Raw genomic sequence first — 15,237 nt, 5'->3', positions numbered from 1 at the left:
CGTCCAAACCCACGTGGCTGAGGAGCAGCTGAGGGATATTCCCTGGATTTGGTCCTGCAGTTCAGATCCTTGTTGGGATTTGCTGTGGGTCGGGAACACACACACAACAAAACACGCTCCAACAAATAAATATCCTCATTTATTGACTCATAACAATTTGCTACAGAGTTTTTAATTCTTCTGTGAGGAGAATTTCACACATTAAATCGATTTTCCGAGGCCTCTGTCCAGCTGAGGAGGAAATTTGGCTGCTCTGTGCTGCTTCAGGATCAAACATCACCCACTCCCTGTGCACAGACACAGGATCCAGCGGGATCATGGCATTCCATAACCCAGGGTTAGATTTTTAGTGCAGTTTTCCTACAATTTTCCTTTCAATTAAAGAGGAGCAGAACCCCTCAGTTCAAAAGTTAAATGACCCAAAAAAGCCGGGCAATGATTCCCGTGGGTTTTCCAGGCTCTTCAGTCGTGTCCTGCAGGCAGAGCTGGATTCCTCCCCACTCCCACCACGGTAAATAAACTCTTCAATTATCAGCCATTATCTCCAAAGTGATTAATTCCCCCAGCCATATTCTTATCAAAAGGTAAAAACCAGATTATGAACAGTGATTTATATTAGTTTTCTCTTTTAAAGCAATAAAACTTCTGAATAAACAATTACATTCCAGTGCTTATAAATATTCCCACAAATCTTGGTCAGCTTTCAAAACAAAGGATTTAGTTATTCCATGTTTAACCACATGATCCCATATTTAATGAGCTGTTGGGTTGTCACTCCAAAGTGCATCAGTTCTACCTTGGCAGAGGCAATTAAAACATTAATTAAACACCCGTATGATTGATAATATTCCCTAGAAGTGTCACTTGTTCCTGTAGGAAAATCCAAGGGGATTTTCCCTGGATTCCTGGAGCCACCAGCTGAGCTCTCCCTCTCCTGGATCAGGCTGAGACCTCCAGGCTCTGAGCCTGGAAAATCCAGGAGCAGCAGGAAAGGGAAGCAAGGAGCAACAGCAGGAGCAGAGGGATAACTCTGGGAATGCTTTAAAATCCCAGGGTTTGATCCCTCGGGTATCTAATCCCAAATCCTGCCTTTCTCCCAACTCCACACTGCCCAGATCCCACTCCCTGCTCTGCTGCTGGTTCATCCTCCTGGACACCCCCATCCCAACCCCTCATCCAACAGAACATTCCAAGCATTATCCCCCGTGAGTGACCCCAAAACCCAGAGGGGTTCGGGGGTTTGGCTCTCCCGTGTCAGCCCCTCCATCCAAGGGCCCATCCAGCCTCCAGAAACACTCAGGAAACTATAGACTGCTTTGCCAACACGAGAGCTCAGCTTTCCCAAAGGAATTACTTCCCTTTGTGCCAGAATTAGACCCAAAACCAGCTATTCTGGAGGAACACCCCATGGAAGCTCTTCCAGGATCACTTTTTCCAGGTGTTGATCAAAACCAGCTGATTTTAAACCAGTCCCTCAATCCCACATCTGTCAGGCACTGGGGTTGGGTTTAAGGCTGTGAAAGGTGGACATTTAAGGCTTCAGATTCCAAAATGATGCCCCTTGGAAGGTGAGAAGAGGGGTCAGGGAGCCCTCGTGCCTCCCCAGGGGTCGTGGCCATGGCTCCAAACCGGTGCCCTCGGTGTCACAACGTTCCCTGTGACCCCTCCCTAAGGCACACCTGGTGAATCCCCATTGCTTCGGGAAGTGGCAGCACCTCTGTCCCTTTTTCTGGATAAAATTCAGGATATTTTACATCTTTCCTGGGATAACAACTTGGATTTAAAGCGTCTCCGAACCCGTTTGCAGCGTTAAAGCTCAGTGGATAAACCAGTGCAGCTCCTCGAGCCCTTGAGAAGATCATCAATAAATACTGGGAGCAAACAAACTCCTCATCCACACCAACACTCTGCTGGGTGCTGGTGGAGCAGCAGGAATGCCACCAGTCCCCAGTCCTAGTGGGATTTGTCCCTGTGCGGAGGCTCCGGGATGAGGGGCAGGGCCACGGAGCTGATCCCGATGATGAGCAGGCTCCCGGTGACACAGACCCCCATGGAGCACAGGGTCTGCAGGGAGGAGGGCAGCAGGACCTGGCTGTGCCTCTCAGCCATGTCCCTCAGGATGGCCTCCATCTGGAAGTGCGTCCCGAGGATCCCACACACGTGGAACACTTGGTGGCTGTGCCCTGCAAGGAACGGCGGGATGGGGTGAGGGGAGCCCATGGGCCAAGGGGCAGCCACAGGGCAGAGACACCCCAACGTGCAGGGGCAACCCAAAATACAGAGAAACCCAAAATGTGAGGGCCCAAAACCACAGAGAAACCCGAAAATGCAAAGAACCCAAAATACAAAAAGAAACCAAAATACAAAAGGAACCCAAAATACAAAGACAACTCAAACCACGAAGATACAAAGAGCACAAAATGCAGAGAAACCCAAAAATATGAGAAACCCAAAATACAAAAAGCACCCAAAATACAAAGACAACCCAAAAGAGAAAGAAACCCAAAAAAACAAAGGCCCCAAAGTACAGAGATGTCCCAAAACAGAAGGAAGGGATAAAGCATTCAGGGAACTCCTTGAGAGTTCAGCTTGTCCAGAGAAGCTGTGGCTGCCACAGCTCTGGAATGTTCCAGGCCAGGTTGGACGGGGTTTGGAGCAACCTGGGCTAGTGGGAGGTGTCCCTGCCCAGGGCAGGGGTGGGATGGGATGAGCTCTAAGGTCTCTTCCCACCCAGACCATTCCAGGATTCCGTGATTCACTCAGACACTCTCCACACGCTCTGCCCTCCCTCCATCTCCTTTAAATATTTACTCAACTAATTCCTGTGGCTTTTATCATCCTGCACAGAGCTCTTCCTTCCCAGATGGAATGGGAATGAGGGATGTGTTTGTGCTGCAGTCCTGGCACAGGGATGTGCCCAGAGCTCTGTTTGTCCGTGGTGTGGCCGAACAGGGAAAAACCCCAAGGTGTCCATCCCATCCCATCCCATCCCATCCCGTCCCGTCCCGTCCCATCCCATCCCATCCCATCCCATCCCATCCCAGCTCCTTGGTGGCCGCTCCTGCCACGGCACCCCTGTGCCCCAGGTGAGGAGTTTTCCACGAGAAATGAGCGTTTTGTGGGCGTGAAACCCCCCGTGGAAGATTCTGGAAGCAAAACGTTCCGCGCGAAATTTTCCGCGCGAAATATTCCCTCAGAACATTCCCCAAAAATATCCCACAAAATATCCCAAATATATGTAAGATACTGCTGTGCCTTGTCTGTAAAACCCCCTCCCATGTTTCCAGCAGGGAACACGTGACCCCCTCCGGGAGCCCCTCGTGCTCCAGGTGGGTTATTCCCGGGATTGCCGGGGACTCACCGATGTAGTCGAAGGTGCCCGGTGCCAGGCGCTCAGGCAGGTGGGTGGCGAAGATGAAGCAGGTGAGGAGGGCACAGCCCGTGTGTTTGTAGTGCAGCAGGATGGAGCCCTCGTGGCAGCCCTCCAGGGCACACAGGTACAGCTGCAGCCGGGGAAAAGTGGGAGAAATCATTCCCAAAGCAGGCACGGCCGTTCCCGAACCCACAGCTCCCCGGGCTGCCCACCGGGCTGCAGGACCCCACACTCAATCCCACACTCAATCCCACACCCATCACCTGCATCCACACAAATCCCAGCCCTGCATCCCTGGCCCTGCACCCTTCTGCAGCCAAATTCCCACCCTGCTCCAGCTGAGCCTGGAAAAGGCACTTGGTGCTTCCAAAGGCAGTGATTTTCCATGAAAATCCCGGCCCTGCATCCCTCTCCTTGTATCCCACTGCAGCCAAATTCCCACCCCTCCAGTTCACCTACTGGAAAAGGCACTCTGCAGCTTCCAAAGGCAGGAATTTTCCATGCAAATCCCTGTCCTTACACCCCACCACAGCCAAATTCCCACCCTGCTCCAGCTTGGCCACTTTGCTTCCAAAGGCAGGAATTTTCCAGCCTGGGGCCCTTTGAAGTCAAGGAATCTGCCTGTCAGTGGGGGCAGGAAAAAATACCCGAGTCCCTTTTCCTGCCAGAGTTTGTTTGCCTTTAGAAAAGAAAAGCTTGGCCTGTTTTCCCAAATATTTTCGGAGTAAGATGAGGCAGCTGATATTGCCAAGGCTGCAGCAGGCCGGCTGGGGGATCCCGTGGGATACACACCCTGTAGAAGAGGGGGATGCTGTCAAACAGGTAGGGGTACACGAAGGCCAGGGTGCGCCAGGCCTTGCTGAGCCGGGGACTTTCCGCCTCCAGGAACCTGTGGAACAGACAGGGAATTCCGTAGGGAACAGCAGGACACACTGCAGGATACACAGGGGGGCTGGTGGTGCCCACAGATCTGCCCATGGATGTGGACATTTAGGATCCTGGAATGGTTTGGGTGGGAAGGGACATTAAATGTTATCCAGTGCCACCCCCTGGATGGGCAGGGACACCTCCCACCATCCCAGGTTGCTCCAAGCCCCGTCCAACCTGGCCTTGGACACTTCCAGGGATCCATCCACAGCTTCTCTGGGCACCCTGTGCCAGGGGCTCCCCACCCTCACAGTCAGGAATTCCTTCCCAATATCCCATCTAAATTTCCCCTCTTCTTTCCCCTCTGTTTGTTCCCCATGGAGTCACCAGCTGATCATTGAGGTCCCTCCCAACCCGAACCATTCCATGATTCCTGCTGTGTTTCCCTCCCATGGCACCACCTTCCCAGAGCTCCCTGTCCCGCTCACCTTTCCCACACATCTCCCCACCCCACGTTCTCACCCAACCCCACCTCCTGTTGCCAAAACAGAGCCACCAGCTCGCCCTGGGCACAGGGTCAGGTCACCTGGGGGCAGGGACTCCTCCTGGGCAGCCTGTTCCAATGCCAGACAACCTTTTCCAGGAAGGAATTTTCCCTAATACCCAACTAAAGCTCCCCTGAGGCCGTTTCCTCTTGTCCTGTTGCTGGTTCCGTGAAGGACAAACACATTCCAGTCCATCTGCACCTTTCCCTGCTTGGCAACTCAACGTTCCTGGGCCACAGGAGGCAAAAAACAACCAACCAACCAACCAGCCCCTTCCTGTTGCCTCACCAACCAGCCATGGAGGATTGGAACATTTTCCTGAGAAGTTGCTAAATTTGGTGCAGTAGTTCAGCAAATGCCTTTCTTGAGATGTCCCACAGCAGTTCCAGCCCTTCCTCACATCCCACACCCTGCTCTGCACAAACCCAAACTCCTGTCGACCTTCCCAAGGTGTGTCAGGAGCCTGAACGTGCTGAGCTGTGGCTGTGGCCTGCTCAGAGAGCCTCGGGATGGTCATGGAATCCTGGAATGGTTTGGGTGGAAGGGACCTTAAAGCCCATCCCATCCAACCCCCTGCCCTGGGCAGGGACACCTCCCACCATCCCAGGGTGCTCCAAGCACCTTGGCTGGTCACAGCAGCTTCTCCAGGGTGGGCTTGGGTGGGAGTGGAGCCAAAACCGAGCTGTGCAGTGGGAGGTGGTGCCATGGAGACAGGAGGGGCCTGCCTGGGCACTGCTGCTCCTGCTCCAACTCCTGCTCCTGTTCCTGCTCCTGTTCTTGCTCCTGCTCCACCTCCTGTTCCAATTCCTGCTCCAATCCCTGCTCCAATTCCTGCTGCTGTTCCTGCTCCAATTCCTGTTCCTGCTCCAATTCCTGCTCCTGCTCTAATTCCTGCTCCTGCTCAAACTCCTGCTCCAATTCCTGTTTCTGCTCCTGTTCCTGCTCCAATTCCTGCCCCTGCCCAGCCCAGCAATGCTGTCAGAGCAGCTCCAAACCCACACCCTGGGCAGGGCTTGGGCTGAGCTTCTGCACCCAGAAAATAAAGCAGAACAGAGCAGAGGCACCTTTACCATCCTCAGGGGCTTTGAACTGCCAGAGGGCAGGGTTAGATGGGATATTGGGAAGGAATTCCTGGCTGGGAGGGTGGTAAGACCCTGGCACAGGTTGCCCAGAGAAGCTGTGGCTGCTCCTGGATCCCTGGAAGTGTCCAAGGCCAGGCTGGAGCAACCTGGGCTGGTGGGAGGTGTCCCTGCCCATGGTAGGGGGTGGCACTGGATGGGCTGTAAGTTCTCTCCCAGTCCAAACCGGTCTGTGATTCCATTAACTACCTTTTGAACTTCCAAAAATTAAAGCTCCTTCACTTATCCTGCATTTTGGATCATCCAACACTCCCGGTGCCAACACACACCACGTCCCCCCAGCCAAAAAATCCCCTCCTTCCTCTTCCTGAACTTCAGGCTCCTGCAACCTCTCATTGATCCCCTTTATTAGTAATAGTAATGATTAATTATGATGATTAGCAATGATTAATACTGATGTAACACTAACCCCAAGCTCAGGAGCTCACCTGGAGTAGCAGGAGAGGCTGGTGCTGACCACGGTGTTGAACACGGCCACGGGCACGTAGCAGTGGTGGAAGGTGGAGCCCACCCATTCCAGGGGGAACACGTAGGCTGAGTAGGCCAGAGCAGACCCTGGGATGGAGCACGGGAGGTGCTGGGTTAGTTCCAGCCCTGCTGGACCCTCCCCGTCCTCCTGGGCGCGGCTGGAACCTCCCAGCTGGCACTGGGCACTGGGAACTCTGCAAGCAGGAGAAGGGGTGGAGGAGGGAGAGGGGAGCAGAGGCAGACACGGCTCCTGCCGGCAGCATTCCAGGGGAATGGAGGTGTGTGGAGCCACAGGAAGCCCCTGGATGGTGCTGCTGCTCCCCCAGCGAGGCACCACCGGCCTCACTGACACCATTTGTCTTAAATGTGGGTTTGTTCCTTATCCTATCTCCCCCAGAGCCCCCCAGGTGTCACACGGCCAGGTCCGTGTCCCAGACCATTCCCTGGGCTGGGGAAGCACCAGGGATGCTCCGTGGTCCCTCTGGAGCAGAGGAGGAGGAGGAGGAGGAGGAGTGGGAGCCCCTCTCCAGCCCGGCTGTGCCCTCAGGGTGTGCTTTGGGCTCATTTCGGTGCTGCTGGGGGGTGTTTGGGCTCCATGACCTGGCAGGGCTGTTCCAGCCTTGCTCCCTGCCTGTGCCCCAGCCATGCCCCTCCCCTGGGTGCCCGAGGTGCCCCGGCCATGCCCTCCCCTGGGTGCCCGAGGTGCCCTGGCCGTGCCCCTCACCCAGGCTGTAGGTGCTGAGGGCAGCGTAGTCGCAGAAGTAGCAGAGGTGGCGGGCACGGCAGGACATGGTGCTGAAGGTGTGGGCACAGCTGGAGGCCAGTGGGTAGATGCAGCAGGTCACCAGGTAGGCCAGGAGGGGCCAGGCCTGGGGGTCCTCCCAGCCCCCCTGCAGCCGCCCCAGCAGCGTCCACACGAAGTACCTGTGGGGTGGAGGGAGGTGGGATCACCCTGGGGGACACCCTCACCACCCTGGGGGACACCCACCACCCTGGGGGACACCCACCACCCTGGGGGACACCCCACTACCCTTTGGGACACCCACCACCCTGTGGGACACCCACCCTGAGGGACACCTGAGGGACATCCCCATTCCCCTGTGGGACACCCCCACCACGCTGGGGGACACCTCCACTACCCTTTGGGACACCCACCACCCTGGGGGACATCCACCACTCTGTGGCAAAGCCACCACCCTGCTTTGGGACACTCTCCACCCTTTGGGACACCCTCACCACTCTGTGGGACACCCACCACCCTTTGGGACACCCCCATTCCCCTTTGGGACATCCACGACCCTTTGGAACACCCACCACCCTTCTTTGGGACACTCATCACCCCCTTTTGGGACACCCACCACCCTTTGGGACACTCTCCACCCTGTGGGACACCCATGACCCCCCATGGGACACCCCCCACCCCTGGGTGCTGCAGCCCCCGGCGGGACCCACCAGGCGGGCAGGAAGTGTGTCCAGATGTTGAGGGTCTCGTTGGTCATCTGGAAGACGCTGAGCAGGCAGTCGGTGGCCGAGCTGCGGGGGGGGCGGTACCCGAACAGGATTCCCTGCTCCCGGTATCCCTGCGGGGAAGGAACGGCCCCGGGAGCGGTGAGAGGGACGAGCCGGAGGGGCAGGAAGGACACAAGGCTGTCCCGCAGCCAGGAGGGTGCCCGTCATGCGGGATCCAGCACCCAGCCGTGACCCCTCCCGTCCCCGGGGTGACCCCCCTGGAATGCTGGACACCCTCCCGAGCCCCTCCGAGCCTCAGTTTTCGGGAAGAGGCAGCCCGGGCTGACCTTTGGCACCTGGTGGATGCTGAGCAGCCGCGGCAGTTTGAGGCTCAGCATGGCTCGGCTCGGCTCGCTCCGGCTCCAGGGGGACCTCCCGGATCCGCCTCCCCGGGGATGAGCCCTCACATCCCTCCTGGGCACAGCTCCCGGCCCGCGGACACCGGGGTTGGCCAAAGGGATGCTCCCGGCGTCAGGATGGGCGGCCTGGGGGGGACAAGAATTCCTGGAGATGTGCACGGTGTTCCCAGCAGGAAATGGGATTCCCATGGGATGGGGAAGGGAGGGGAGGGGACATCCATCCCTTCAGGGGGTGTTGGGATCCCTCCTACCCTCTGTGCCCAAAAGGAGCGCAGGGAGAAGGTCGGCACATCCCAGAGCCCACTTCCCACCGGGACAGAAACTCCCTGTTATCCCGACAGAGCCGGGGGGTGGGAACAGCACCCACATCCCACAGGGAGCTCTGGGCAGGGGCTGGGGGAGCAGGCAGGGAAGGGGCTGGGGGTGCAGGACATCCCCCGGGGAGGGGGCAGAGGGGCCCAGGCAGCTCCAGGGCGGGGTCACCTTTCCCACTGCCCAGGGAACATCCCGGCACATGGAGCAGCTCCAGCTCTTACCCACTGCTGGCTTTGGCAGTGCCACCTCTCCTGCCTCTGCCTCCACCTCCAGTCTGTGAAATAAAGGTCAAACCCAGAAATTTGTCCTTGTTCCTCCTGCCAGGGAGTGCCTGGAGCGAGGGAAGGGGGTGGGAAGGGAGCCCACGGGTCAGGTTGGTCCCACAGGGATTCCAGGGATCTCAGATAATCCAACCCTCTGCTCCCCCAGGATTCTGAGAGGTGTCAGAGCCCTCCAGCCCACGGAGCCACAAGGAAGAATTTCCCAAAATGTGCTCCTGGGCTGGAATTCCAGCCACCTCAGCCATCTGGAACTCCACAGTGGGACACGCCGGGATCCAGCCTTTGGCACATGGCGTGTGCTGCAGAGCCAGCCCCAAATAACCCCCTTTGCTGTCCTTTCCCAGCCCCTGGCACTTCCCTTTGCTCCCCCTGCCCTCCCTGCCCTCCCATACTCTACCTCTGCCCTGGGCTGAGCAGCTCCAGTGAGAACCAGCACCAGGAAAAGGCCGAGGGGCCCCCGGGAAGGGCCGGGAGAGGGAGGGGGCAGGAGGTGGTGAAGGGAGGGAAAAAATTAACGAGGCAAGAGAGCGATAAACAGACATAAAATAAAACTGGCAATGGCTCTGGTTAAAGATTAGACTTAAATCAGGAGCTTTGTCGGGGTTGTTGAACTCCAAACGTGCTGCCTCAAAGCTCCACGGAGTCTGAATCCCCCTGGGATCCCACTGGAAACAGGACCTGCATCCTGCAGCAGCTCCAGAGCCCATCACAGGCCGAGGGAGCTCAGTCTGGAGAAGAGAAGGCTCCAGGGAGACCTTGGAGCTCCTTCCAGAGCCTAAAGAGGCTCCAGGAGAGCTGGAGAGGGACTGGGGACAAGGGATGGAGGGACAGGACACAGGGAATGGCTTCCCACTGCCAGAGGGCAGGGAGAGATGGGATATTGGGAAGGAATTCCTGGCTGGGAGGGTGAGGGCACAGGTTGCCCAGAGAAGCTGTGGCTGCCCCTGGATCCCTGGGAGTGTCCAAGGCCAGGTTGGACGGGGCTTGGAGCAACCTGGGCTAGTGGGAGGTGTCCCTGCCCATGGCAGGGGGTGGAATGGGATGAGCTTTAAGGTCCCTTCCAACCCAAACTGTTCTGGAATTCTGGGACTCCGTGACCCAGCTGGAACCAGGGGGGAGGGCTGCCCTTGGACACTTTGGATATTTGCATCTCCAGCCCCCCAGGGCAGCCCAGCCCAGGCTCTGGCCGTGCCCACCAGGTCTGACACCGACACAACCGAGGGCGATGATGGGACGGAACGACAATAATGCCAATAATGCCCCTTATCTCGGGGAAGCCACACAGAGCCCTTCCCAGGGCCACGAGCTCTCCCAGAAACATGAGCTCTTCCAGAGGCACGAGTTCTTCCAGAGGCACATCCCGGGGTGCAGGAGCCCGGGCTGCAAACAGCCCTTGGATGGGAGCCCTGAGCTGGGAGCCCCCGGTTTCCCCCCAGCCAAACCCCCTCCCCAGCAGGGATCCAACCCCGTGCCCATCCCGCTCCGGCTGCTCCGGGAAGCCCCGGGAAGCCGCGGGAGGCTCCGGCCCAGCCTTACCGAAGAATTCGTGTTTTTAAAGCAAAATGAGTCACCGGAGCCGCGGGCGCAGCAGCACCGGGCACACCCTGCAGGGCCGCCTTTCCCTCCTCCTTCGGCTCGTTTTTCCTCCTCCTCCTCTGACTCCCTGTTCCCACCGGGAGCCGGGACTGGGATGAGGGACGGGGACACGGCGGGGCCGGGCCCTCCGCGAGTCACCTCCTTGCCAAGGGCGGGGGACAAACGCTGCGGGCTCGCCCAGCTGGTGCCACACACCTCTTCTTCCTCCTTCTCCTCTTCCTCCTCTTCCCTGTTGTTCCCCCACAGCCCCACACGAAGCCCCGCGGGGATGTCCCGGCGCTGCAGCTGCAGGTCCAGCCCAGGAGCCTTTGGTTGTTCCAGGTTCACCTGGGGAATGTTCCCACCTGGCACCGCTTCCACCCTCTCCGCTGAGGAGCCCTGGCACGTCCCTGTGTCCCTGTCACCGTCCCAGAGCCTGGAGCGTGGGTGGGGCAGCTCTGCTTCCCATGGCACAGCTTCCCATGGCACAGCTTTCCATGGCACATCCCTCCCTCTGGCACAGCTCTCCCCATGGCACATCCCATCCCATGGCACAGCTCTCCCTGGCACATCCCCGACGGCACAATTCTCCTGGCAAATCCCTGCCCACGGCACATCCCTGCCCACGGCACATCCCTGCCCGCCGGCCCCGGCCGGTGCCTGCGGACGGAGGGAATATTTGAGCAGTTAATAATTAGCAGCTCCCACTTTCCGCCGGCCCCGAAGGAGGGCGAGAGGAGCTGAACTGGAACCGCCCGGCCGCGCTCCCGGCCCCGGCGTCAGCAACGCGGGACATGCCAAGACCTTTCCCAGCAGCACAACAGAGGCTTTGTAGGAGGTTGTTTTCGCCGGGATCCGCCGGGACGAGCCGCAGCTCCAGCCTTTCCAAAGCCCGCACGCGCTCCAGCCTTTCCAAAGCCCTCGCACGCTCCCGCACTTTGCCAGGGCAAAAATTCCCCCCGTCCTCCTGGGGAGGGAGGGGGATGGACGTGTCCCAGCACCCCATCCCGCTCCTAAAGCGCTGCCGAGCGAAACTTCCCTGAATTCCGCTGGAGCCGCTGGAGCCGCGGGAGGGCAGGGAAAGCTCGGCGCGTTCCGGCCCCACCGCCCCGCCAGCTCCTGCCCACACCTTTCCACGGGGCCGGGACACATTCCCGGCCTCCCAACAGGGAGCCGGGGGCCAGTTCCTGCCGTGCAAAGCCTGGGCATCCAGCGGGCAAAGCGGGCAGCGGGAATGCGGCGGGGAAGCGGAGCGGCCGGTACTTACGGCCGGTCCTGGCGGCGCGGGGCGGGCGGCGCTGGCTCCGCACCCCGGGCGCTCATGTGAGTCCAAACCCGGCACACATGGCCCGGCCGGGGCGGCACCGCCGCTCCACGGGCTTTGCCACGGGCGGGATCCAGCGGGAAGCGCGGGGAGGCGGCGGCACCCGCCGGGATGATCCCGCGCCCCGACCCGGCTCGGGCAAACCCCGCTCCCGGCTTAGGGAGCGAATTAATTCTGGCTCGTCTTGGAGTGGAACAGGAAAAAGGCAACAAAATAAAACCGGAAATAACTGTGGCCAAACGCTCCCGATGGCTCGGGATTAGTTCGGCCGAGCCGCGAGGAAGTGGAATAAGGGCAGGAAAAAATATTAACTCCCAGCCCTCCCGGTGCATCCCAACCTCCCAGGGCCGCCGGAAAATCCCAAAACTCGCTGAACTGTCCCCAAGGAGACGGGCGAGTTCCAACCCTCCCAGGGATGAAGAGGGAGATGCTCATTCCCAGATTATTCCCAGCTGGATGGAGGACCCCAGCCAGCCAGAGCAGGAGCCTCCAGCTCTCCCCACACCGGTAGAAAACCTGGGACGTTTCTCCCTTTCTCCTCCCCAAATCCACTGTTTCTGCTGCAGCCTTTGGAAACGTTTCAGAACGTTTGAGGAGCAGGGGGCTGTGGAGGATGGAGAGGGATCCTGGGCACGGATCCTCAATTATTAAGGAGCTGGAAGAAGAGGAATAATGAACTGCTGGAGGGTCATTCCAGCAGGGCTGGTGGATGCCCAGCACTATCCTGTGCTTTAATCCCACTCTTTCATCCATTTCTGGGGTTATCCCTCCCCTGCCGGCACTGGGGCACAGATTCCCCTCGGACACACCTTCCCAGGGCTCTGGGATTCCCATTCCCACCATGGGGATGCTCCAGAGCCAAGTTCCTGCCCAATTCCCAATGCCAGAACTCACCCACCATCGGGAGGCAGCTACGGGGCGGAGACATGGATTGGCACCGATGGATCAGGAATGGATTTGGATCCCACCAGCAAACCCCAAATCCCATGGACTCAAACTCCCACAAAACTCACCCCTGGCAGCAAACACGGGGTGCTCTGACCACAGCAGGGATGGGCCAGGGATGCAGGGATGGGCCAGGGATGCAGGGATGGGTGGAGGATGCAGAGATGAGCTGGGGATGCAGGGATGGGTGGAGGATGCAGGGATGAGCCGGGGATGCAGGATGGGCCAGGGATGCAGGGATGGGCCAGGGATGCAGAGATGGGCCAGGGATGCAGGGATGGGCCAGGGATGCAGGGATGGGCCAGGGATGCAGGGATGGGTGGAGGATGCAGGGATGGGCCAGAGATGCAGGGATGAGCCGGGGATGCAGGGATGGATGGAGGATGCAGAGATGGGCCAGGGATGCAGGGATGGGTGGAGGATGCAGGGATGGGCCAGGGATGAGCCAGGGATGCAGGGATGGGTGGAAGATGCAGGGATGGGCCAGGGATGCAGGGATGGGTGGAGGATGCAGGGATGGGTGGAGGATGGGCCAGGGATGAGCCAGGGATGCAGGGATGGGTGGATGGTGCTGGAGAAGCCGATGCTTCCCGCTGGGTTCATCAAGAGCCCTTTTGGTGGGATGAGGAAAGCCAGGCTGTCCCAGGCACCACAAGGAGGGCAATTCCATCATGGTTCCTCCTTGGAGCTGCATCCTGGATAACCAGGTGCCTCTGGATCACCCCCAGCTCCCGCAGTGTTGGCAGCCTGGCACAAAAGGAGGATTTGCTGTGCTGTGCCCTGGGCACGTCCATTCCCAGGGGGATTGTCACTGACTGATCCCCCCACGGTCCCCAACCCACAGGATTTCAGGAAGAGCAGGGAGAAAACACTCCCTCTGTGCCCACCCCACGCTTTTGGCACCGAGTGTGTGTTTTGAACCCTCTCCAGGCTCTTTTCCCTCCAAAGCAGAGCCCGGGATGTGGATTGACTCCAGGTGCCCCTCACCTGCCTGGGTTTCTGGGATGCATCAGAGCTGGAAAGGCTGGAATTCTGCTGCTGGGATGGCAGAGAGCTGGGAAAAGCTTTGAAATGACTCTGGATTGTTTGATATGATCACGGACACAATCTCAGCAATAATCCCTGTGCCCAGGAGCAGCTCTGCCAGAGCCACAGGGAGAGGGATTATCCCGAGTTCTTCGACCTCCTGCCCGAGGCAGGACCTTCCTCCCAGCCCTGGGAAACCTCCTGATTCCCAAACCAGTGCTTGGAAAGGCTGTGCCAGCCCCTGGTGCCTCCCAGGGAATCACAAAATCACTAAAGTGGGAAAAGCCCTTAAAGATCATCAAATCCAACCATCCCCCAGCACTGCCAAGGCCACCCCTGGACCGTGTCCCCAAGTGCCACATCCACACGTCCTTTAAAACACTTTGTGCAACGAGTGACAGTCCAGTTTCAAACCAGTGGAAACTTCCCAGCACCGAGGGGTTGAAGTCCAGTGGAAAATCCTCTTTTTTGCAGGAAAACGAGTCTGGAGCTGCAGCCCAGCCCCGGGAGCAGGATGTCCTGGGGGCTGGACACAACAGACCAGCCAAGAATTCCTGCTGGGATTTGTCCCCGGGGCCAAAGCCCTTGGGTGGGGAAGCTCTGCCAGCCTGGGAGAGGCTGGGGAAGAGATTAAGGAGAGAAGCAGCTATTTAACATTCCAGAAGCACAAGGCATCCATGGGATGATCAGTCACTCCAGGCAGATGGGAAATGTGGCTCCTTCCACCACGAACTGAGCAGCAAACACCCAAATCCATCACCAAGCAACAGAGTTAAATCCACTTCTATTTTCAATCCTGCGTTTTAACGAACTGCTCAGGAATGGAAATCAATATTCTCACCCAAGGAGTGGGAGAATCCTGGAGTGGTTTCTTGTGGATCTTAAAGTTGATCTTGATCCCATCCCACCCCCTGCCATGGGCAGGGACACCTCCCACCAGCCCAGGTTGCTCCAAGCCCCGTCCAACCTGGCCTTGGACACTTCCAGGGATCCAGGGGCAGCCACAGCTTCTCTGGGAAACCTGTGCCAGGGCCTGCCCACCCTCACAGGGAGGAATTCCTTCCCAATATCCCATCTGTCCCTGCCCTCTGGCAGTGGGAAGCCATTCCCTGTGTCCTGTCCCTCCATGCCTTGTCCCCAGTCCCTCTCCAGCTCTCCTGGAGCCCCTTCAGGCCCTGCAAGGGGCTCTCAGGTCTCCCTGGAGCTTTAAGAGTCCTGAATTTCTTACTTCACCAACAATTTTTGTTCAGGTGTTTTTAGTGACCAGTCAATTAAAATTATGATTTAACAAACCCCATGAAACTCAAACCAAAGCAGATTCAGCAGAAATCACTCCCACCAGGAACCCACCTCGTGACCTTCACCCCAGCAGACAGAGAACATCGATTTGTGCTTCTTACCTCAAACCAGCACATCAGTGAAAAAATGAGTTATTTTCCACCTTCCTCAGAATCCAAACCTCCCCAAAGCCACCACGGGGGAAGGGGGGGGTTAAAGAAGACACCCCGTGC

At 58.3% G+C, this 15,237-nt stretch overlaps 1 protein-coding gene across 5 annotated transcripts; it reads right to left on the bottom strand.

Moving 5' to 3' along the window:
- Positions 1-117: 117 nt before the first annotated feature.
- Positions 118-12,010, bottom strand: PAQR5 (progestin and adipoQ receptor family member 5). Of its 5 annotated transcripts, none has more exons than XM_064669318.1 (9): positions 11,699-12,010; positions 8,797-8,849; positions 8,189-8,386; positions 7,845-7,972; positions 7,117-7,316; positions 6,353-6,479; positions 4,166-4,262; positions 3,362-3,503; positions 118-2,183 (listed from the first exon to the last, which is right to left on the bottom strand). In XM_064669318.1, exons 3-9 carry the CDS (start codon positions 8,237-8,239, stop codon positions 1,954-1,956), a joined length of 975 nt encoding a protein of 324 aa, XP_064525388.1. In that variant the 5' UTR covers positions 8,240-8,386; positions 8,797-8,849; positions 11,699-12,010; the 3' UTR covers positions 118-1,953. The 5 variants fall into 5 exon arrangements, with proteins under 5 accessions (XP_064525388.1, XP_064525389.1, XP_064525387.1 ...); XM_064669319.1 differs by lacking the exon at positions 11,699-12,010 and adding an exon at positions 10,648-10,757; XM_064669317.1 differs by lacking the exon at positions 11,699-12,010 and adding an exon at positions 10,393-10,526.
- Between the last annotated feature and the right edge of the window lie 3,227 nt (positions 12,011-15,237).

The sequence above is a fragment of the Pseudopipra pipra genome, chromosome 12 (genome assembly GCF_036250125.1).
Source record: "Pseudopipra pipra isolate bDixPip1 chromosome 12, bDixPip1.hap1, whole genome shotgun sequence".
NCBI classification, from domain to species: Eukaryota; Metazoa; Chordata; class Aves; order Passeriformes; family Pipridae; genus Pseudopipra; species Pseudopipra pipra.
The sequence above is the reverse complement of the archived record's forward strand: the minus strand, read 5'-3'. Positions and strand labels throughout refer to the sequence as shown.

Coding starts and splice junctions, on each gene's coding strand:
- PAQR5 (XM_064669315.1), bottom strand. CDS start 10,971: ATGTGCCATGGGGAGAGCTGTGCCAGAGGGAGGGATGTGCCATGGAAA. Junction 8,387..10,392: donor TTAAAAACACGAATTCTTCG/GTAAGGCTGGGC, acceptor TGTCCCCCCCAG/GCCGCCCATCCTGACGCCGG. Junction 2,184..3,361: donor GGGCACCTTCGACTACATCG/GTGAGTCCCCGG, acceptor CGTTCCTTGCAG/GGCACAGCCACCAAGTGTTC.